The following is a 22,301-nucleotide window of genomic DNA, read 5'->3' on the forward strand; positions in this document are numbered from 1 at the left end:
CGCAGGTCTCAGTTGAAAAGGGCAAGGGCAATTCCAACATCGTCCTTCCAGGTCTTGTCGCCTTTCACCTTCGCTTGAAATAGTGGACCGGTGTAGCTGTTTCCTTGTGCATTCGGCCTTGCTCAAAGTGTGCTTTCATGCCCAGCCTTTTATCCCTGTGGGGGAAGGAAGGGGGCCGTCAGGTGTGCATAGTTATTGCCAATTGCCTGACTCTGCCTGACCCTTGTGTTGGGACATGTCTGGTAAACGGTTCTCGTGTTAGTTCGTTGTCTTTCACAGTGTAGGAAAAGGCAGAGGGAGGTAGAGCTTCCAAGTCTCTTATGAGATAGGATGAGGAAAAGAGGTTAGAAGGAAGGGGGTAACACGTCTCGCCCGTCGGTCCCCCACTTCCACTCCCCAAAGACACCTCATCCAGGTGATCATCCCCCACTGGTCCACCCCCAGGAACTGGATCCAATAGCGAAGGCTGTGTCCTGGCCAACTGGATGATAGATCTCCAGGGACTAGCGGGTGAGGCACCTTCAGGTTTCTTACAGTGCATACTATTGGTTTTGCTGGAACTCCAGGAATGGCGAAGTATCCAGGTTGCTGGCATCAAGAATCCCTTGTGCCTGGTCTAAAAGCAGAGTTTGGTCGTCAAAGTAGACGACGGAACCTGCTCCCATGAAAATGGGATCGACTCTGCCCTGGTCATCTGAGTCATCAGCGCCGAAAATGGGTGACATTGTGCTAAAACGAAATAAAAAAAAAAGAAAGAAGCTCAGGGAGTGCAGGATAAAGGACTTTTCGTCGGTGGCACTGATACGGCTCAGATGCTCACACCTTGGTTTGCACGGGAAGGCCCAAGCATCAATGGTTTTGGCGCTGTCTTCGGGGTCGAGCCCGAAGGCTTCCCACAAGTTGATGGCGTCAGCACTGGGGCTTGTTTGGGGTCAGTAATACAGAGTGCCGCTACTGCCTCCGAGGCCTGCTGCTGGAATGGGGGGGGGGATAACACGTGCCCACATGTTTTTTAACATTTCAAGCATGGAGGTTGTGAAATCCTACTCCTGCAGAGTGGTCGGCCCAATCTAATCAGAGTCTCGACGATGGCGCCTCTTTCTCTTGTGCGACAAGGAAGAATGGTTTCTAGAATGAGACTGTTTCTCGGGATCTTTTCAAGGATAGGCCCCTCGGTCGTGGCCTCCGAGGTCCGGACTGTCGGCTGTGCCAGAAATGTTGAAGGTGGTCAGGCAAGAGTGAGTTTCGTAGCCCATTCGTGCACCGATTTTGGGTGCATTTTAGAGCACGAAGCACACATCTTTGTGCTGATGCACAAAAGGCATATTCTCATGAGGGGCGGTAACTGACATCTTGGAGTGGCAGTTAGTACACCACTTGAAATACGAAACCCGGGCGACGAACATCTCAAATCGAGGAGAAAAAAATGTGAAACTCTGATGAGAATACGTAAAGTAGGGAAGAAGATCACCATGTTCCTGAAGCAGTGTGTCGAGCGTGCAGAAAAAGGGAACTGAGGTGTGGGGCGTGGTGACATGGTATATATACAACGCCTGACATCACGTCCTGAACAGACCATCGAACACCAAGCAAGACGGATCGACAATCGAGTCGAATTCCACTACGCCCGCTGTGGAACAAATTCTGAAGCAGCGGAGCTGGTTAAGGCCATCTACCAGATGAGGAATCTGCAGGAGAAAGGCAATCCACTGAAGGCACACTTACAGCTGCACCTCCTCAGAGGCATTCTCCCTTTACTCTCCTTCCCCCAGAAAGTCAATGTCTCCAGAGCTCTGGTCCTCTCCAGGCTGGACTACTGCAACAGCCTCTCCCTTAATCGCCCTAACTCCTCCCTTCACCCCCTTCAACTAATCCAGAATAGGACTGTGAGATTTATCCTTGGCCTCAAGCCCAGGAACCGCATCTCTCCAGCCGTGCATTCTCTCCACCGGCTCCCAGTTGCTGCATCATCCAGAAGGCTTTCTGGGGCCTGTGACCACTCTACATTCAACTCTCTCTCCCTAAATACTTCCCTGCTAGAGGCCTTCAGGTGTCTAGCTACAACTCTCTGCAGATTAGAAGCTTTTCCAAGCAGAGAGTTAGGGGTAGATCCCTCTCCACCGCAGGTGCCTCCGGGTGGAATGGCATCCCTGTCCCCCAGACTTTAGTTACAGAAGCTTCTTAAGAACTTCCATTTCTCTTTTTCCTTCCCTCTCCCCCGCTAATGTCCCTGTCTGCTACTTGGCTGGCTGGCTGGTTCCTTCAGAGTCTCAGGGCACCAGCCCCACCCACCCCCCATTCCAGTCTAACCCTGAACTTGGTCTTCCCAGACACACCCCCATTCTCAACCTGCATTTCCCTTCCGGCCCCCTCCACCTGCACTTGCCTGGCTGGGCCTGCACCCCCTGTACCCTTTCCAGCCCCTTACCTCGAACTTAGCGCATGGAGTTCACTTCCTCTGCCCTCTCTACTTCCCCAGGCTCTGTTCACCACCCCCACCTGCACTAGTTTTCTTACGGAACCTCCTGCCCGGATCGGCACCTTTCCCCTCTCTCCTGCACTTCTCTTACTGCACTTGTACGTTCCTAGTGTCAAGGCCTAATAAGATCATTTTTGTTTTGTCCTCCTTGTTCCCCCACCCTCTTGCCTTGTTGTGCCTCTAAAACATTGTGTCTGGGTGCATTATAAATACCAAATAAAATAAATGCACCACTTGTTCTCGTAGGCGGCAAAAAGGTAGATTTCTGGAATTTCCCAACATCGGAAAATCTGGAGTAGCTGAGATTGGTGGAGCTTCCACTTGTGACAGGACCCAAGCTGCCTGCTGAGGGAATCCGCCATGGTGTTTTGGAAACCTGTAAGGTGAAAAGGAATGAGGAACATGTAGTGTTTCAGACTCCTGTGCCACAGTGTCTGTGTCTCTGCTGACAGGGAGGGAGATCTGCTGCCTCCCTGCTTGCACACACAAAACATTTTGGTGGTGTTGTCCTTAAAGATTTGAACCACCTGACTGCTGACCTGCTTGGGGGAACGACTTTAGTGCCCAGAAGACAGCGCATAGCTCTAGAAGATTGATATCCGTCCAGATCCCTGGCATACAGGTCCCTAAAGGCGCACCCTAGCCCCTCCAGGGAGGCATCAGTCATGACAGTGATTAGGTGAGGGGCAGTCGAAAGTGTCCTGAACTGAACACCAGCGCAGCGTCTTTCTGAATTGTTGTGTCAGGGATCTTGGCCTCACAGGAACCAGAGACTTGCTCCTGCGTGCTTCAAGGAACGTCTGTAGAGGTCGCATGTGGAGCCTGCAGTGTTGCCGTAGCGGAAGGAAAGACATTGTTCCCAGCAAGTACTTGAATAGGTGAAAAGAAACTGTCGGCACCCTGAAGAAACGCTGCACGTTGTCGAGAAGGGCTTGAACCCTCTCCTATGAATGAGGTTCCCTGCAAGAGTGTGTCTTGGCGTGCCCCCAACTAGAGAGCTTGCAGAGATGGAATTAGACCGGATGTTGGATAGTTCGCAGAGAACCCTAACAATTGCAAGCATTGGATGGTCTTGCGGTGTGTTGTGCAGCCATGGTGTAAGGAGCCCACCGCACCGCCAGTCATTTAGGTATGGGTTAACATGAGCTCCCGAATGTCGCAGGTGAGCCACTATTGGGGTGATGCACTTAGTTAAACTTCCACCCCCCCAGGCCCCCTACGTGCCGACCGGAGTCCGAAAGGTAAAGCCATTAACCTGTAGCAGCAGTGCTTCTGCTGGATTGGGATGTGGAAGTAGGAGTCCTCTAGGTCTAGGGAAATTCCCTTCTTGCTTTTGCGATAGGACCTGTTGCAGGGTTACCATTCTGAAAGTTGGAGCTTTCAACAATTTGTTTGGGACTCTGAGGTCTAATATGAGTCTCCAATCCCCTGACTTCTTTCGCACTAGGAAGTACCTGAAGTAGACGCAGTCTACTCGTTGATTAGCTGGTACTTTCTCTATAGCACCTTTTTACAAGAGAAAGTGAACCTCTTGAAGTAGCAGATGTTTGTGCTTCTCCACTTTCTGCAACAGAGAAATGGGTGGTCGTTTGATGAATTCCAGAATGTATCGCTGCTGGATGAGGGATAGCACCCATTCATCATTGATGTTCTGCCACTCATGGAAAGTGAGGTTCTGCCACTCATGCAACATTCTTTCTGCCACCGGGGTGCGAAAGTAGGAGGGTCGGGCCCAAGGCAGATCAGGTTTGTTTAGCCAGTTGGCTGCTAGCATCATCATCATCATCATCATAAGCAGCGCGGGGTGCCCCTCTAAGATTTGTACCTACATTTGTAGGAGTCTGCTGAATATGAAAGGGCCTTGTAGGAAGGCATTGCCGTAGTTTGTTAGTGAATGCTCATCAATGTGGTCGTCTTCATAGTTGTTGACAGAGTCACAGTCTTTGACGTGGTCGTCTTCAAAGGCGGGGACTAAGAGCTTTGTATTTGCACCAACGGGGACGTCAACTGCTTTACTTTTAGAAGAGGAGACTTGATGAGTTGTCGTGAAGACGTAGACTTTTTTTTCCATCGACAGAGAAATGGACTTGGTCTGCTTTGTCAAAGGCGCAATGTCACTGTCTGCGAAGAAGATCCAGAGGAAGGTCTCGGACAGCAAGCCTTCTTTCTGGTTCATGATGCCTCTTCATGCAACCTTGACCTCTTGCTAGAGGTGGTATGCCAAGCCGCTCTGCCTTGCAAGAGAGAGGCATGACTTTGGACCGGAATGTCAGAAGCCCCCCTAGCATCATCGAGCCATGCCCCCTACCTACAGGGGTGGTCTTGCAGTGTTTTGTTCCAAAAAATACTATCAGATCTCACATTCTTGGGTGATGCGGTTCACATGCAGGCAGTAGAGGCAGTTGTCGTGGAGGTCCTCCACAAACACATTCTTCAGGCTGCACCAAGCACAGGCTTTAAACTTTTCCTCCTGGATTCAGCCATGGATGTAGGGCCTCAAAGTTGGAGAAAAAATAACACAGGAAAACCGTTCTTGGCGAAGCCAATGACCAGACAAGGAAAACTTCAAGACATCGCCGGAGCACCAGGTCCTTGAATTATCGTCGAAGCAGACAACTGTATGCCAAAAACTAGAAGAAAACGTCAAAATTCTTGCTTATGACATTTTTCGGAGGACTCCCAACATGAAACGTGCAGTCTAAAAGTGAAGATGGCCTCCAAGGGTGGAGCAAAGGGAGCCCTTGCTATTGGTCGTCTGCAGTATGACACAAAATGACTTCTAGAGCACTAAAGATAATTACGTTTTCAGTCTAAATATAAACTGCTCTAGGTTACCGAGGATTCACACCCCGACAATGGGGAAGATTCACAGCATGTGAATCTGTGAAAGATCCAATGCAGGAGAACATCTGTGGGCCCACTCAGCCAAAATCTACACGTTGAAACATTCAATTCATAGGTTAAAATACTATCCAATCAGAAACGTAATGTTCACTCAAATATAAATATGACCAAAGATATCAATATGGCTGAGTACTAAAGATTAGAGGAAGTCCACTATACATGATCCACAGAAAGCTTTACTGCCGCTGATCTCATTTAAACTTGAAACTTATGCCAAGGATCATAATCTCGTCTGGGGCATTGCAACAAGGCATGGTTTTTAAATTGCAGTACAAGCAAGTATACACTTATCTGGAAAATAAATCTGTTATTTACAATAGTTTGCTTTCAGCCCGAAAATACATTAAAGATGACTTCCAGCGTTGGAACATTAATGGTTGGACACGTGGACCCTTGTAACTAAAATACAGCATTATACGAGAAGGTACATGCTTAAAGTAAACAGACCTGAACAGACTTACCTGCTTGAAAGCCTGGAGCACCTCCTGCCTCTGGCTGAAGTGTCTGAAGAGCAGATGCAGTGCCCCAGACACAAGAGGAGGATAGTCATGCATGGTAAGGTGAAGCAGTACCCGTAGGAAGGTGCGGCCACCCTGATCATCTAAATCCAATGGTGTGTTCTCCTCACTGAAAAAGCAAAACAAAGATAAAGATTAGAAACTAACAAACTTTGCTTACACAAACTAGGTTACTAATTGAAAAGTACTTTATCTGCTGTGCAGTAGTTATTAGTGATAAGTATTTCAAATAAAACCGCAAATGTGCAGCAATTCAGCTCTTAGATTAAAAATCAAAAGAAAAAGTTACATACCTCTTAGAAATGTTCCTTCTGATAGATGTTACACCCAAGGATTCCTCCTCTGTGATTATCCATTTCCCAATGCAGTTGCTCTTCTAAGCTTTCCCGACTCCAAGGGGAGTTGCGCGGCTCCGACCGTCACCTCTATGTGCTCCACACCCGATATTAAGTCGGACAGTACATATTGAGGTGCTATGTTCATTGACCTTAGGCCAACCCTTTTTCCCTAGCTCTGAGGCTGACGGACCACAGAACCAAGGTGTTCTTGCTATTCAACAATCGGGGTAGGATGGGAGGGCGCAGAGGAATACTTGTGTTAGGGAGAATTCTCTGTTAAAGCTAATTTCCCAAACCTAGTGAGTCCCCCCAGCAGCTTTGCTGGATTTTTGGGGTTTATTTTTTTCTCCTGCTAAGAGTGAGACTCTTTCTCCCACTCTTAGACATGATGAGATATCCTTTGACTTTGTAATGTGTTTTATGGGCTATGGGGTCTTTTACTCCATAGGGTTTCATGTGGTTTTTGGTAAGTGTGTTACACAGCACCCTCCGTGCAGTAACCCAGGGGTGTCATAGTGACCCCCAAACATAGACTCCATACCCTGGGACTGACTGTCACCATTGACTTTACTAGTCTTAAATTGGGAACAGAACCAGTACAAACCATCATATTGTGGAAGTAGGGGTAATTAGATTGCCGCTGGGTCTGTTTTTCGAGGGGGCACTGTGCAGTCCCCCCTCGGCGAGTTTCTGGCTTGTGGCAGTGGTTACCACGCAAAATATTCCACCGGAATATTTTATAAGGGATTTTCCCATTCATTTTAAACGCACCACTTTTTGGTGCAATGTTAAAGATACCGCTGGGTTATTTATTTAATGTTTATTCCCCGGTTGGGTCTTTTTGTCAGAACTCGGTTTTAAAATGGCGTTTGTGTTCGCCTCTGTAACTCCAACCCAAGTCGAGCCCATTGTTCCACTTTTTGGCGGGCTTCTACACAGAAGCCTCCAAAAGTGGTACCACTCTGTCGGATTCTACAGGATATGTGGGAGGGGGGTTTAGGCACCCTGAACTGAGTTGCCTCGGCAACTCAAGTCGCACTCTTGTGTGATTGGCCCAGTGGTGAGCCACCCGGCTCACCACTTAAAATGTTTGAGTGACAGCTAGGACTGATGAATGGGGGTTTTCTGCATAAAAGCAGGGCTTTGGGGACTGGAACTTCAGACCACAGGACCTAAAGAATCCAAGGAGGGAGAAGCTGAGCCGACTTGCAACGACGACACCACCGGTGGAGCCCTGCTGAACTGTCTCACCACTTTTCCAGACGACAGAGAAGATCTTCATCCGAGGAGTCTTCTTCCTTTGACTGGTGGGGATAACCAGTTTGCCCGTCTTTTCGCCTTCCCGGATCATCTCGTGGCCGCCTTGCCTGTGCCAAGCACCCCAGCAACTGGGATACCATGATTTACCACTACTGCGAATGAAAGGTTTTACCTTTTAACCAGAGAACTCCGCGGCTGGTTTCTTCCCTGGCAGTGCAACGACCTTCAGCTTTCCTCCACGTCGAGACGTTCTCTTCCTCTGGACGACGCTGCGACTTGCACCCACTGCCAGGAACAACTGCCCCCGCTGGAGGATCCTCTCCATTTTAAAGGTACTGTGTCCGCCTAGCCTCCCTTGCAACGGTCTGTATGGGGTGACTACTAAATCCTCGACTTACCACCTGGGCTGGCTAACTGAACTTTTCTGAGCTGAACTAATTCCTTTTTTGAACTCTCTGCAAGACTTTTTCAAAGCCTCTTAAACTGTGTGATCTTGGGCGCGTTGGTGTTCTGTTCTCTCCAAGAGGGAGCCTGGCCTCTGAACTTTTTAGCTCACTAGTAGACTTTGACTTTCCTGCCTTGCCATCTTTTGTTAAGCGCTCACCTCTGTCTGAAAATAAGTGGTGTTAACTAATACTTGTCTAATAAGGAATAAGGGATGTATATATTATTAATAGTGTTTTGAACTTGGTTACAATAATAGTGCTGGAGTGTTTCGATAAGTGTGTCTTTAAATAAATAATTATATACTTTGATACCAAAGCTCTGGTCAGTGTTTGCTTGTGCTACTGTATTTTGGTACCTATCTTGTATACTCTTATATACTGTCTAACTCTTCTTGAGAGAAGTCTGTTTGCTCAGCCGCAGCTACCAGGTAAATCTGGGTGGTACAGACTGCTACCAATTGGGTTTACTGCCAACACCTGTAGTCTTAAGCCTTTTGCAGGGGTCCTTAAGGGAGCTGCACAGGTTTCTGCCTCACAACTTGGGAGGCACATCCATCTGAAAGAACCTTAAAGAGAGGCAAGTAATGTGTTCTTTCAATGGATTTCTTTCTCTGAAGGATTTCTCATCTTTGATAAACGTTCAAAGCAGTACATAGATCAGGAGGAGGAACTTCAGCAAGCACAACACTTAAACCAGAAAATTGTGAAGTACAGCTCTGCCAAAACAAGCATCCGGACCAGACAGAATCCAAGCACTGTTGATCAAACATGTGCATAACAGCCCACATAGCAGCATGACCAGGACATAGACTCCACTTTGCAGAGTAGTGGTGGCGCCCGTCTGGGACCTTCTTGCCAGCCAGATCATAGAGTTCTGAGATGCAGAGAATGATCCACCTTGACAGTGCCTGTTTGGTCACAACCATGCCCAGCAAGAACATCAGTATAACCAACAAAAATCTGATCATATTTCCTGCGCTCTCACATCTTTTAGACATGGTAGCTGAAGGCCCACACCGGTCCAGATGAAGGAATCTTTCCTCTTCCTTAAAATCAGAAACAAAATACACGAGGCTAGTGGTAGTGATGGTGATAAGGAAAATCAACTAAAGGGTCAACTATCCAAACGAAAAGAGGCTAAAATGGAGGGCCCATAAGTTATGTTAACTCCAAATCCAAGTCCAATGCCGATACAAACTGGCGTGGCCGAAACTGATGAGACAAAACTCGCACAAATGTCATGACAGTGGGGATCGTGAAGAGCGAGCCCTGCTCTGGGGTACACGTGAAAACTAAATAGGCAGCAAGATACGCCTGTCACAGTGCCAATCTGTAGGACAATCCAGGCTAAAGAAAGCAAAATATCCAGAACATAAGATGTGGAGCTGGTAAAAGGGTCCAGATAACTCCTGGCTTAAAGTCGCAAACCTACACCACCTACAGGCATACATTGATTTGGTTGTGGGCCTCCGAACAGAGGTGATCATGTACAGAACGACATCCTACAAATCAGACTCCTCATACTTCAATCATTCAGCAGCCAAACATGAAAGTTCAGCCTGTTGACTTTCGGATGCAGGATTCGTCCCTCCTATTGGGAGGGGAGTTCTGTGCAGAAGACACCAGGGAGGGCACATCGCCCTCTGAAGCAAATCCACATTCTCCAGGTCCAGTCCAGAGCAATCAATATAATTGTGGGCCCAAACAGGCAAAACCGCCTTAGAACCAGCAGTATGACGGTGATCGGTTGAAACACAGTAGGTGTGAATCCCACTTAACATTCAAGGCATCCCCTCTGAGCTTCATGTTCAGGAATTTCCATTGAGCACAAACGCCTGTACTTTCCGTTTACACTGGAAATGAAGAGCAAGATGCTGGAAATGCTTTTGGAGGGACAGGGCCTCCATGTCCTACAACTTCTCTGTTGGTTTTTTCTGTGTGCTAATCAGGGGAGTGCTGATATAAAGGCTGTGGCAGTCTCTAGCACTGAGCGGAGTGCCTCTAACTCTGGTGAAGGGTTTCTCCAACTGTCACCGGCGCTCCACTCGCGACATTGACTGTTTTTCTCTTCTCTTTAGAGCAAAGGGACCCTTGCTTTCCCACGTGCGAAAGCCCCTTACTCTACTGTTTTCCATATTTCCGTGTCCCCGGCACAGCTTGCGCCGAGGACCTAATTCTCTTTTATTTTTTATTTCCGTATACCCAGTGCAGCTTCACGTCCCGCGGAATCCTTTCTTTTATCCCCCGACCGGATGTTACATATGGGCAGGGACAGAGCAGGGGCTTGGACTGATACCTGCATTCAGCCACTGGTAAGCGCAAACAGGAGCAGTGTTTTTTTCGATGAATGGGGATGTGGAAATACGCATCCTCCAGATCCAGAATACCAGAAAAGCCACTGTTTGCCATTGGGATAAAACTTGCTGCAGAGTAACCAACCTAAATGTTTGCGCTTTGAGGAAATAGTACGCGGAAATAAGGCAATAGAAGGTCTAGTAGGCGGCTCCAAACTCCGGTTTCCTTTTTTACGAGGACCAACCTGGAGTACACTCTTTGTCCTTACTGATGGGACATGAATCTTTTGATGGCTCCCTTTGGCAGAAGCAAGTGAACTTCCTGTACTAGGAGATGGACGTGCTTCTCTACCATTTGCAAGGGAGGTCTGATGCTGGAAAATGACTTGTAAAAGGGACAGGGGCTCCTGACCATATCCTACCACTTCCTGTGTGTTTTTTCTCTAGCTTTTCGGCCACTGAGGTCCAGCCAGGCAGTGCAGCTCTTCGCTTTATCTTTTGGTGAACACCACGCATAGGATAAACTTATGTCACCCATGGGTGGGGTTACACCGTTGTATCCCGTATGTGGTTTTTGGGCACCTCTGTGTTGCCCACAAAGCAGAGATTGGGCTGGTGACAGCTACATGCTGATTTGGCAGTGACTCAGTGGCCTCCATGTTTGGAATACCCAGGCCATGCCACAGGAATCAAAGGAGTCTTACACAAAAGCAAGATGGCCACTGTGGCCTATTCATTTCCACTGCCTTACATTTTGTTTCATAAAGTCCTGGGAAGCCCTGACTCTGTCCCTTCCCCCTGACTGGCTGTTGGTTACGTTTTATCATTTGTATATATTTCGTGCATAATACAACAAACGTTTCCATATCCTTGTTTAACATGTTCTTGTTGCAGGCATTGAAACTTCTGCGAGAATGTGCAGTTATTTGGAGCCCAAATGTGTCTCCGGAAACAGCTATACGACACAAGGATTCTGCTTTAAGGAAAGTTCTTGTGTTGGAATGAGAGAATGCTTTTTTGCCCCCTCAGATTTTACAGTAGGTCCAGATTCCTTTATAGAGAAACTGTGTCCTTACGAGGTGTGACAAAAATGTCCGTATGGCCCAAGCAGGTGCCATCAGCATCACATCAACAGATCATTTTTGTTTGTCCAAGCCACCTGTGGAATCAGTGATTTCTGTAGAAGATCATAGTAAATGTCCAATCGAGACCACTGCCATGCGTGTCTGAATGCAATGGGACCTTGCACATTTGTTTGTGCATAGCAAATCTTTCTCTGGGCCTCTTCATTATTGACAACATGCTCACCACCAACTTAGTTCGTACATTGATTAATTCTCTATGCCAGGCACATGTCATACGACAATAGATATTGCTAATCAGCCTCCCCAGATAAATGGGGAAAACTTGCTATCCTGTTTCACAATGTCTGTTTTCTATGTCCCAACATAAAACACGTAATTGTCCTCTGGAAGGACTTCAGTAACAGGCTAGCTGTTCTGAAATCTAACAAGCCTTTCTGTATTTGTGACCAGGCATGGAGTACTACCGCCTTGCATGATGAGATCATCCACAGTGATCTCCTTTACATCCAGAGACTGATATCTATCATGAGATTATGAAAGATTAAAAGGCATTTATTTCGTGATATCCCTCTTTGACCGCAGAAGTGATGTCCTCTTCAGATGTATACAGTATTTTCATTGTGAAACAGGGGGAATGCAATAAATACATCTTCGTTTGCATTAGCTTTTGTTATTGAACTAGAGAATTTCCTTTCCTCTTACCAGCCAATCAATTAAGTATGTCAAAATACTACACTTCATCACATGTTAAATGTGCAGCTTCTACAAGCTAACCTTTTATGAACCCTCTTGAGGCAGACTTTATGCCAAATAGCAGCACTTTCACTTGGCATACAGCAAACAAGGTATTTTCTGTGCCACTGGTGCATCAGGAGGTGACAGTAAATGGCATTTAGTTCAAAAAACGTTATAAGGCGGCCAATTGAAGGAATGGTGTTTTATAAAATGGCCACTGGAATCTCTGTACTCACTTGTGAAGCTGATCCATCTTTCTTGGATATGAGAAAATTGGTTATTCTTCTTCCCCTTTTGCAGGAATGCATTTAGAGGGTGCATATGCTGCTAGTCGTGTGGATGAACCACTACGATTGTCTTTTTAAATGAGCTACAGTAGTTTGACATTTCTATATCAAGTGTCCATTTGTCAGGGGACAGTTCTTTTAATTCATTTGGTGAGAATGGCTATATCACATGACTGCATAGCTATGCTCAGGGGCTGTTCCTTTGTAATCAGTGTTTGTTTTAGCTTGCACCGCTTTATGCTGCCAACACTCAGCAAATATTTTACACACGAGATGAACAAGTTACTTTCTTACCTGGTAACGTTCTTTTGATGGGATGGTCAGACAACATATTCCATATCTATGACAGGTAATGTCCACAGCTGTGCTGCTTCGGAAAATCTTTGGCGTCTGCGTCCTACGTCGATGACGTCGATGCGCCAACCCAGAGGACCTCCTCCGACGGCCGAGGTCACCCGATGTGATAAGTAGGACGCACAACGCCCATAGCCTCAGTTATAGTTTTTTCCCAGAACCTATGCCACCAGTTTTCTGCCAGTGAGACACACAAGGCCTTGCGAAACGCAAGCTGCAATCGCAAAAGAAATTCTGCAGCGGGGAAGGCAGGGAGGGAGCGCTATGGAATACGTCGTCGGACCATCCCATCGAAAGAACGTTACCAGGTAAGAAAGTAACTTGTTCTTCGAGGGGATTGGGTCCTCCGACGTATTCCATATCTATGACAGACTCCCAAAGCAGTACCAAGCAAGGAGGTGGGAAAGAATTTAGAATACAAATTGAACATGCCCAATCAAATTGCAGAACAGAGAACTGCCTTGCCAAAGGCCAGATCTTGCCCTCTGATGGAATCAAGGGTATAGTGACGTACAAAATTATGTACTGAAGCCCAGGTGGCTGCATCACAGATGTGACGAAGTGGAACTCCCCTCTGCAGGGCAGTAGACGCAGCCACTCCTCTGGTAGAATGGGCCTGCAAGCCAGCCGGAGGTTCCTTACCCGCCAAGCGGTAACACACAGAGATAGCTAAAATAATCCAACGAGACAAAGACTGTTTCGTCACAGCTTGTCCCCAACGCTTTCCAGCGTAACCAATGAAACGTTGATCGTCCACTCTGACCCAGGACATGCGCAAAATATAAAAGCTCAATGCTCTCCGAGGATCAAGCCTATGGAGGCTCTCCTCATCCTTACCAGGATGTGGAGGAGGATAGAACGCCGGAAGAACAACCTTCTGGCTCAAATGAAATTCTGAAACCACCTTCGGAAGAAAAGAAGTGCGAACTCTAAGGACAACCCTGTCCTTATGAAACACAGTGAAGGGCGGCTTAATTGAAAGTGCCTGTAACTCACTCACTCTGCGAGCGGAAGTAACCGCAACCAAAAACACAGTTTTCAGAGTTAACAGCTTCAAAGGGCAAGAATGTAAAGGCTCAAACGGAGCACCCATAAGAAACTTAAGAACAAGGTTCAAATCCCAACCTGGCACCAAAAAAGGTGACGGAGGGAACACATTAGTGAGCCCTTTCAAAAACTGCAAAATTAAAGGAATCTTAAAATAGGAACACTCTTCAGACGAGCGCTTCTATATGGACAGCGCCGCCAGGTAACCTTTAATGGTCCCCACTTGAAAGCCCCTGTGGGCTAAAGAAAGCAAAAAAGACAGAACCATGGGAATGTCACATTCAAAAGTATCCACATTCCGAACTCTGCACCAGTCGCAGAACTTTCTCCAATGGCACAGACTTTGTTGCCGGCTGCCTGGCCGAGAGCAACACCTCCATCACGTCTTCATGGAGGTCCCAATCCTTATACCTCAACCTTTCAGAAGCCAAGCGTGAAGATTGAGGGAACTGACCTCTGGATGGAGAACCTGACCCCCCCCCCTCCCGTGAGAATAACACCTCCATCACGTCTTCATGGAGGTCCCAATCCTTATACCTCAACCTTTCAGAAGCCAAGCGTGAAGATTGAGGGAACTGACCTCTGGATGGAGAACCTGACCCCCCTCCCGTGAGAGCAGATCGTCTCGGTAGGGAAGACGACGTGGAGGGCAGATGGACAAGTCTAGAAGGTCCGGGTACCACGTCTTCCGGGCCCACGCCGGAGCAATGAGGATCATTCGGGAACCGAACCTCCGTAACCTCCCCAGCACTTGCAGGATGACGGGGACTGGAGGAAACGCGTACAGCAGTGGTAATGACCACTCCACCACTAATGCATCTCCTAAGGCTCCTTTTGGAGGAAATTCCCGCAAGCAAAACGTTTCGCACTTCCGGTTGACACTGGAGGCGAAGAGATCCACTTGAGGGGTCCCCCAAAGGGCGAAGATCTCCAGGAGAATCTCCTGAGCCAGCTCCCACTCGTGATAGATCGAGCTCTGCCGGCTCAGAGCGTCCGCCGTCTCTTTGTCGTCTCCGGCCAGATGAACAGCCGAGATCGAAACTTCCTGCTGGATGGCCCAGAATTCGAGCTGCATCGCCTCCCTGAACAGCGGAAGTGACCCTGCCCCGCCCTTTTTGTTGAGGCAGTGCATGGCCACCGTGTTGTCCGTTAGAATCAGGACACTCTTTCCGCGCACAGTCGGCAGAAAAGCCTTCAGGGCTAGCCTGACGGCCCTCAGCTCCAACAGATTGATATGGAGTCTGGACTCCGACGGAGACCAACGACCGCTGACTGTCAACTCGTTGGCATGAGCTCGCCATCCCGTGAGAGATGCGTCCGTCACGATCGTCGCCTCCGGCCAGGGTAGCCAAAATGGGGCCCCATTCATCAGATTGCCCTCGACGGCCCACCACAGAAGGTCCCAGGCTACCGAGGGCGGCACCTGAACAGGGTCTGACAGCCTGCCGGAGGACTGAGACCACTGGAGCTTGAGTGCCCTCTGCAAAGATCTCATTCGCAGACGAGCCTCTGGCACCAGAAGAATGCAGGATGCCATGAGGCCGAGCAGTGTCAAGAATTCAGACGCTGGGAGATTCTGGGCAAGCTGAAACTTGTGCACCATCTGCTGAATGTGAAGAGCCCTCACCTGAGGAGGAAAACACTGCCCCAGGGACGTGTCGAGCACTGCTCTGATGTACTGGAGCCGCTGCGTTGGTGTCAAACGGGACTTCTTTAACTTGAGGGAGAAGCCCAGCCTATGGAGGGAGTGGCAGGTGACGGACATATGATCCAGGACTTGCTCGGGAGAGCTCCCCCTGATCAACCAATCGTCCAGGTAGGGGTAGACGTGAATCCCCCCTTGCCTGAGATGCGCTGCCACCACCACCATGAGCTTGGTGAAAACCCTCAGGGCGGAGGTCAATCCGAACGGCAGGACCCGAAACTGAAAGTGCGAGTCGCCAACCGCGAACCTCAGGTACTTCTTGTGCTTGGGATGGATCGGCACATGGAAGTAAGCATCCTTGAGGTCGAGAGACACCAACCAGTCCTGAAGTTGAAGGGCCTGGAGGACTTGAAAAAGAGTAACCATCTTGAACTTGTCCTTCCTGAGGAGTTTGTTCAAACCGTGCAAGTCCATGATGGGTCTCAATCCCCCGTCTTTCTTCGAAATCAAAAAATAAGGGGAATACCATCCCTTGTTCCTCTCCGCTACAGGCACCAGTTCTATGGTGCCTTTCTCCAGCAGGGCTTGAATTTCCTGCGCAAGGAGTGGATCCGGACACTTCAAAGAGAGGCTCCCTGGTGGATTGTCGTGAGGCATCTGCCGAAAAGGAAGACAGTAGCCGTGGGTTATGATCTCCAGAGCCCACACATCCGAAGTAATAGCTTGCCACTCTACAAGATGCTGCGCCAGCCTTCCCCCAACCGGCGAACCATGGGACCTGGCCTCATGACTGAGCGGTAGCGGCTGTGGCGTTGCCTTAGGGCAAAGAGGCAACTGCCCCAGCGGCCTTGGCACCTCGAGTACCTTTGTTTCCACCTCTGGCACTCTTACGATGGTCTCTTTGACTGCTAGCTCCCCTTGCTTTACTGAAGGACGAGTAATAGCAAAAGGAATCTCCCCTCCATTGCTGTCCCCTAGGACGAAAAGGCGGAGGTTGGCGAACTGCAGCGCCCAACGACTTCGCTGCAGCTTTGGAGGTCTGCAACGTCTCAAGGCTAACGTCAGCCTTGCTGCCAAAAAGGTGTTCACCGTCAAAGGGCATGTTGAGGAGCCGGGACTGCACATCAGGAGCGAACCCAGACTTCCGCAACCACGTAAACCTGCGCATTACGGTGCTCGCCTCCATGGACCGGCTGACACAATCCGCCAAGTCCAAACCCGACTGAACGGCCTCACACATGGCATCCTTGCCATCCTGAACCATAGCAAGGAAACCATCCCATTCGTCCTCTTCGGGAATATGATCGGCTGCTAATGCAACACAGTTCCACAGAGTGTGTGTGAAACGAGACAAGGCACATATGGAGTTGGCCGCCTGAAGCGCCATATCCCCCGAAGAAAACACTTTCTTCGCCCAGCGGTCAAAACGTTTGTCGTCCCTATCCGGAAGGATGGTAGGATACAACGCCTGCTTTGCCGATGCCGTAGTCGCCTGCACCACCAAACTCTCCGGGGTGGGGTGCCTAGACAAGTAGCAGGGGTCGCTACTGGCTGGATGGTATTTTCGCGACAAAGACTTGCCCACTGCCGGGAGACTCTCTGGAGCAGTCCAAGCCGCTGCCACCCTTCTCTGCAGAGCCATATGAAAAGGCAAAACCAGGTCAGTGGGTGGACAGAGATCAAGGAGGGGGATCTGACCAACCCAAGTACTTGGTAACCCGAGGCATAAGGCGCCGATATGAAGAATCGGCATGAGTGCCAGGCTCCGGCCGACAAAACTCCACCTCCGGAGAGGTGTCCAGTCCACTGGCATCATGCAGTGACTGCCTCAGGTCATCAAATTGGCTATGGCCCGAGAAGCTCATCTGGAACCGGAACCGGAACCAGGCCACCATCAGAGCCTTCATCACCCTCTGAAATGTACTCCAGGCGGGGAGAGGAAGACCTCTGCGGACCAAAGCAGTGCCGGACCTTAGCCATAGCCTATCTAGGGGCAAACCCCGTGCCACTGGGCCCCTCTGACACCACCGCCTCGAAAGGTGTTGAGGGCGCTGAACGAGTCGGCGCCGGTGTCGACAGAAAAGGCGTTTAGGGCGCCGAACGAGTTGGCGCCGACGTCGAGCGAATCGGCGTCGACGCCAGCTGCAGCGCCGCCAGCATCGGCGGCGTCGACACAGTCCTCGAAGCCGGAGCTCCGAGCGTATATCTCGATAACCTAGGCGCCGATGACGACCCCCTCGGAGGCGGAGCCTTGAGAGAAATCGTCGATGACCTTGGCACCACAGGCGTTGACGTCTTCTTCGAAGACGGCACAGGATCACACGGTCTCGAGCGCGTCGAGGACCGGGACCTGGCACGGGCATGGTGAGAGCGGCTACCCTTGTCCGAGCGGGACCTCTCCTGCGAGCCGTGCCGACCACTCGAGCCCGAAGGCATACGAGCGGTGTCTCTCGGCCGGTGCCGACCTACCCCACTCGGAGGCGCGGACGGACCGGTGCCCTGCGATTCCAGAATCGCTAGCATCTGCTTCCCGAAGGAAGCCCATTCCTCCGGTGTCGCTTGCATGGAGGTATAAGCGACCCGCCGATGGGCGGAGTCCTCGGAAGAGGACGGGGGAGGCGACCTATGCCAGCGCTTCCTGGAATGCCTCGAAGAGGCGGAGGAGTGGCGGGACCGACTCCTGGAAGGAGACCCACCGGACTTCCGACGATGACACAGAGAGTCGCCCCTCGAGTCATCCGTCAAAAGCCCAGCAGACCTCGACTTCCGGGGCTTAGACACCCGGCCTACTGACAGCTGCTTCTTGCGTTCCCGCAAGGCCTTTGCCGTGAGCGACTGGCAGTCGACACAGTCGTCCGTATCGTGGGCCTCCCCGAGGCACCAGAGGCAGGCGTTGTGCGAGTCTGTGACCGACATCTTGGACCCACAGTCCCCGCAGTTCTTGAAGCCCGGACGCGGGGTTGAAGATGAGAAAGACATCGCCACGAACAGGTCTTCACAACAAACCGAACAGGTTCAACGAACCGAGAATTGAAACAGCAAACTCCAACGAGTCGAGGCGTACTGAGATTCATGAAGTGAACACGTTCGCGGAAAAAACGGAACTGAGGCTATGGGCGTCGTGCGTCCTACTTAACACATCAGGTGACGTCGGCCGTCGGAGGAGGTCCTCGGGGACGCCGCATTGACGTCATCGACGCAGGACGCAGACGCCAAAGATTTTCCGAAGCAGCACAGCTGTGGACATTACCTGTCATAGATATGGAATACTTCGGAGGACCCAATCCCCTCGAATCAGTGTTTTCCATGTTGCATTTGTATGCATTTTAAAACAGAAGTATATTCTAGACCAACATTCTGAAAAGACAGTCATTGTGTGGAAGTTCCATATCTAGACTGTGGTGTCTTGGGAAAATAGACTCTTGGTTCTAGAGGCCACATTGTTGGGTCTGCTTTATAGCACTGACCATCTCTTTTCGAACTAAGTCTTCACAATACATGACAAGCTTACCCCCATCTTAGAATTCTGGCCTAAAGCCACAGATCCATAGCCATACATTTCTCCTAAATCCTAAAAATATTTGTCTGCTAGCTGTTGAATGCCAGCTGACTATATGTACTGCTAAGTTTTTTCTCTTGCCTGCTTCTGTATGTATGTAATGCTCCTCTACTCATATGAAAGCCCATGAAAGATTGGACTGCCTTTCCCACTGCCCTTTTTTGTTTTGGAGGTGCTATGAAATGGCTTGCTTGTGACTTGTACCATAACAAAAAAAAAATGGATTTCAAAGCAATTTCTCCATCTCATCTCAAAGGCCTCCATCTTATCAGGCTAGCACTGCATTACAATTAGTCATCCCCAATGCTCGAGCTCCTGATGCTTAATCTAAGACATCTGACTTTTGGTCTCTTTAGCTAAGGGTGGGCCTCAGACCGTATGACAAATATTCTAGCAGTGGTCACCAAGTCTGTAGCTTAAAGTAACTTCTGGTAGAGATGATTGCGCAAAGAAGGATTACATGTTTTCTCAATTTTAGGTGTAACCAGCCTAAATAGGGTCTCATGTTAAGAGCGAACATTTCTTCAGAATCAAACCAAAACCCATGAGGTTTTACTAGCTAAATGCTTCAAACAGGACATTTGTCTTGGTAGCTAGAGCTTCAATTATAATGTTCTAAGCATACCGGAGTGACTTCATTGCAAGTAGTGTAATCCACCAGTGCTTTTGATATCCATATTATTCATAGTGACTAAATAATATAATCATCCTGGGCACTTTAATGAGTGCAGCACTGACCTTTTTTGTTCGTCTCAATTTATTGCCAGTCTAGCAGGTTTTTCAAAGTAATTGTTTGATGGTTTTTAGGGCCAATCGATCATCTATAGCTGACCTAGAAGGTACTGAATATCCACTACTTTTAAGCAGAAAGTCATTGAGGCAAGTTTAGGTCGCTTGTTGAGGACAATGTGTGGTGTCACTGTGTGTGACTTAGGTGTTCTTAGGCACAATCAATGCCTTAACAGCTGTTGAAGCCATATATGCACTCCATGTTTTGTTCTCCTTCAGTTCCTCTTGAAATTCTGTTTTCTTGACAGTAAACTCGAGAGGGACTTTGTCACGCAAATCAGCAGCTTTCTAAAAAGGCATCAACATGGGAAATCTGGCTACATGCATTCACAGTATTTGGTGGAGTGTGGGCCTTTGCTGATTTTCATAGTTTCCGGTGAGAGTTTTGTGCAAGCTGCACATGTTCTTATTACAATGAAGCCAATTCTGGCAAAAAGGGTAAAACTTTAACAAAACATTTTCTGTGTAATTTCCTCTGCATCCACAGGCATGAAAATTACGTATTTGGAACACATCCCTTATCTGATATCACTTAGGCGTCGTGCCTGTATTGATTTTTCCTATTTTTCTAATATACTGATGAATTTGGACCAAATGTAGCAAAAGTGATAATCTGAAGATGGCACCAATGGGGATTCCAATATGGCCGCTGGACTGTGAGGAGGCACTCCTCGAGTCCTCCGTGCAGGCACATAAAAAGGAGAACATCGCGGCATATGAAAGTTTACCGACAAGCCAAAATGAGCTGCCGGAAAGCACAACAGGACTCGGATTGAACATCCGTGCGGTGCAAGTCTGGGGAAAAGGGTCCGGTGCGTGTGGCGGAGCCCGCAGCAATCAGGTGCGCACCCAGCTGTGGTGAAGGACTAACCCCCCTGTTGATGCCTCAGGAGGAAGCGCGGGGGCCCGGAGCAGCAACAGCCGGCAACTAATAACGCTCGGCCGCAGACGGCCGGTGGTGTCGTCCCTGCCCCCCAGGACACGGAGACCCGAGCTCCGACGGAGGATACCCGGGGACAAGAGAGTCAGTCTGTGATGGAGGTTGCCCTCTCCCGCCCGACGGCGCACTTCGGCAGTACGGGAAGGCCGCGGAGCACCGGCTGCTCCCGCAACCAAGGTACCAGCAGCGGCACCAGCGGGGCGAGTGCCCAGGGGAGAGGCAGCAGTGTGGACAGATGGGGGGCGGACAGGCACTGAATGAGGGCCCTGTGTGCTGAGGCGTTAAGCGGCAGGAGGAGGAGGCGGAAAGCGTAACGTTGCGGGGGTCAGGACTCCCCCACAGAGACGCGCCCAGCGGTCTATGGTCGGGCGGTCCCCAGATGGTGGCAGCCTGGGGGTCCCCCCGTGATGTTGAGAAACTCCTGAGGCCCAGCCGGGGGAGTCGGACGCTCTCCCATGGGGGCGGCGAGGCGTAGGAGGCTCTGGATCCGGGCCAACTTAAGCTGCTCAATTGCAGAGGCACCAATCCCGCCACATTCCGGGGGGCCAAGTTATGGTTGGGCTCCGTGGGGAGACCAGCCCATGTCCGGGGCCCGCTTGCATACTGGAGGAATAGTGGTGCAGGCCCGGAAAATATACTTGAAGCGAGGCACAGGGGGGTGATGGCCCATGAGAAGTGGAAAGCGTGGAGACATCGCAATGGGAGACCTCCCCCCTCCATCCCACTCGTGTAACAGCACGGTGAGACTGAGCCAGAAGTGGTGCTGTGCGGACACATAACAGCCCGAGTACTCAAGTTAAAAAAGGAAAAGGCAACGGTCACAATAGCAACATACATACTGCTTCAGGCATAATACCAGCCGACCGTAGCCAGATCGATTCAGATGCCAGGCACCAAACCCAAAACGGGCCCATCAAGAGCACGGACCCCAGCGAGACCCCAGGAGGGGCAGATAGAGAAGTGCTGGCGACAAAGGCGCCAAACACAAGCAGATTCGCCATCTCCTCCACCAGGGTTGTCCACTGAAGCAAAGGACCACCCAACCAGCATAATGGCAACTGACAAAGATGAACTCTTGAACTGCTTAAAAGGCATGGAGGCCAGAATGACAAAAGCCTTCCATACTCAAATGGAACAACTAAGGGAGAACCTGAAATCGTCCCTTCAGGAGGTCAATAAAGAAATGGCGGAGATCTGAGATAGGCGAAAGGGTGAACATAGTTGAAAGTGGCCTCTCGAATATCACGGAGGAGACTAATCAAAACAGCCTGCTACTATACCAGTTGGCGACCGCAACAAACAATTTGGAGCTCCAGGCGGAGGATCTGGAAAACCGCTCGAGAAGATCCAATATTAGGGTCAAAGGCCTGGCAGAATCGATACAGGACAAGGACTTAAGAGACACGATGCAACTCTGCTTTAGCAGCCTGCTAGCAGATGCCCATCCTGAAACAATCGGCTTCGACAGAATAGATCGAGTGGGCCCAATACGCAATGAACCAGGGTCGCGACCCAGTGATGTCCTAATAGCGATGACATCGTATGGTCTGAAAGAGGAGGTGCTACGTGCGGCAAGGTCAAACGGGGACCTTACGATTAATGGGTCCCGCATACAGCTATA

General features: G+C 49.6%; 1 protein-coding gene across 7 annotated transcripts in view; it reads right to left on the minus strand.

The window, feature by feature from the left end:
• ITPR1 (inositol 1,4,5-trisphosphate receptor type 1) overlaps positions 1 to 22,301 on the minus strand; it is a 3,145,915-nt gene that overhangs the window by 1,982,936 nt on the left and 1,140,678 nt on the right. For all 7 annotated transcript variants that reach the window (XM_069643506.1, XM_069643503.1, XM_069643505.1 and 4 more), the window contains one exon: positions 5,845 to 6,010. In XM_069643506.1, coding sequence (XP_069499607.1) covers positions 5,845 to 6,010 — 166 coding nt within the window. The remainder of the gene's footprint in view (positions 1 to 5,844; positions 6,011 to 22,301) is intronic.

Source organism: Ambystoma mexicanum, chromosome 2p (genome assembly GCF_040938575.1).
Source record: "Ambystoma mexicanum isolate Mex_15411 chromosome 2p, UKY_AmexF1_1, whole genome shotgun sequence".
NCBI lineage: Eukaryota > Metazoa > Chordata > Amphibia > Caudata > Ambystomatidae > Ambystoma > Ambystoma mexicanum.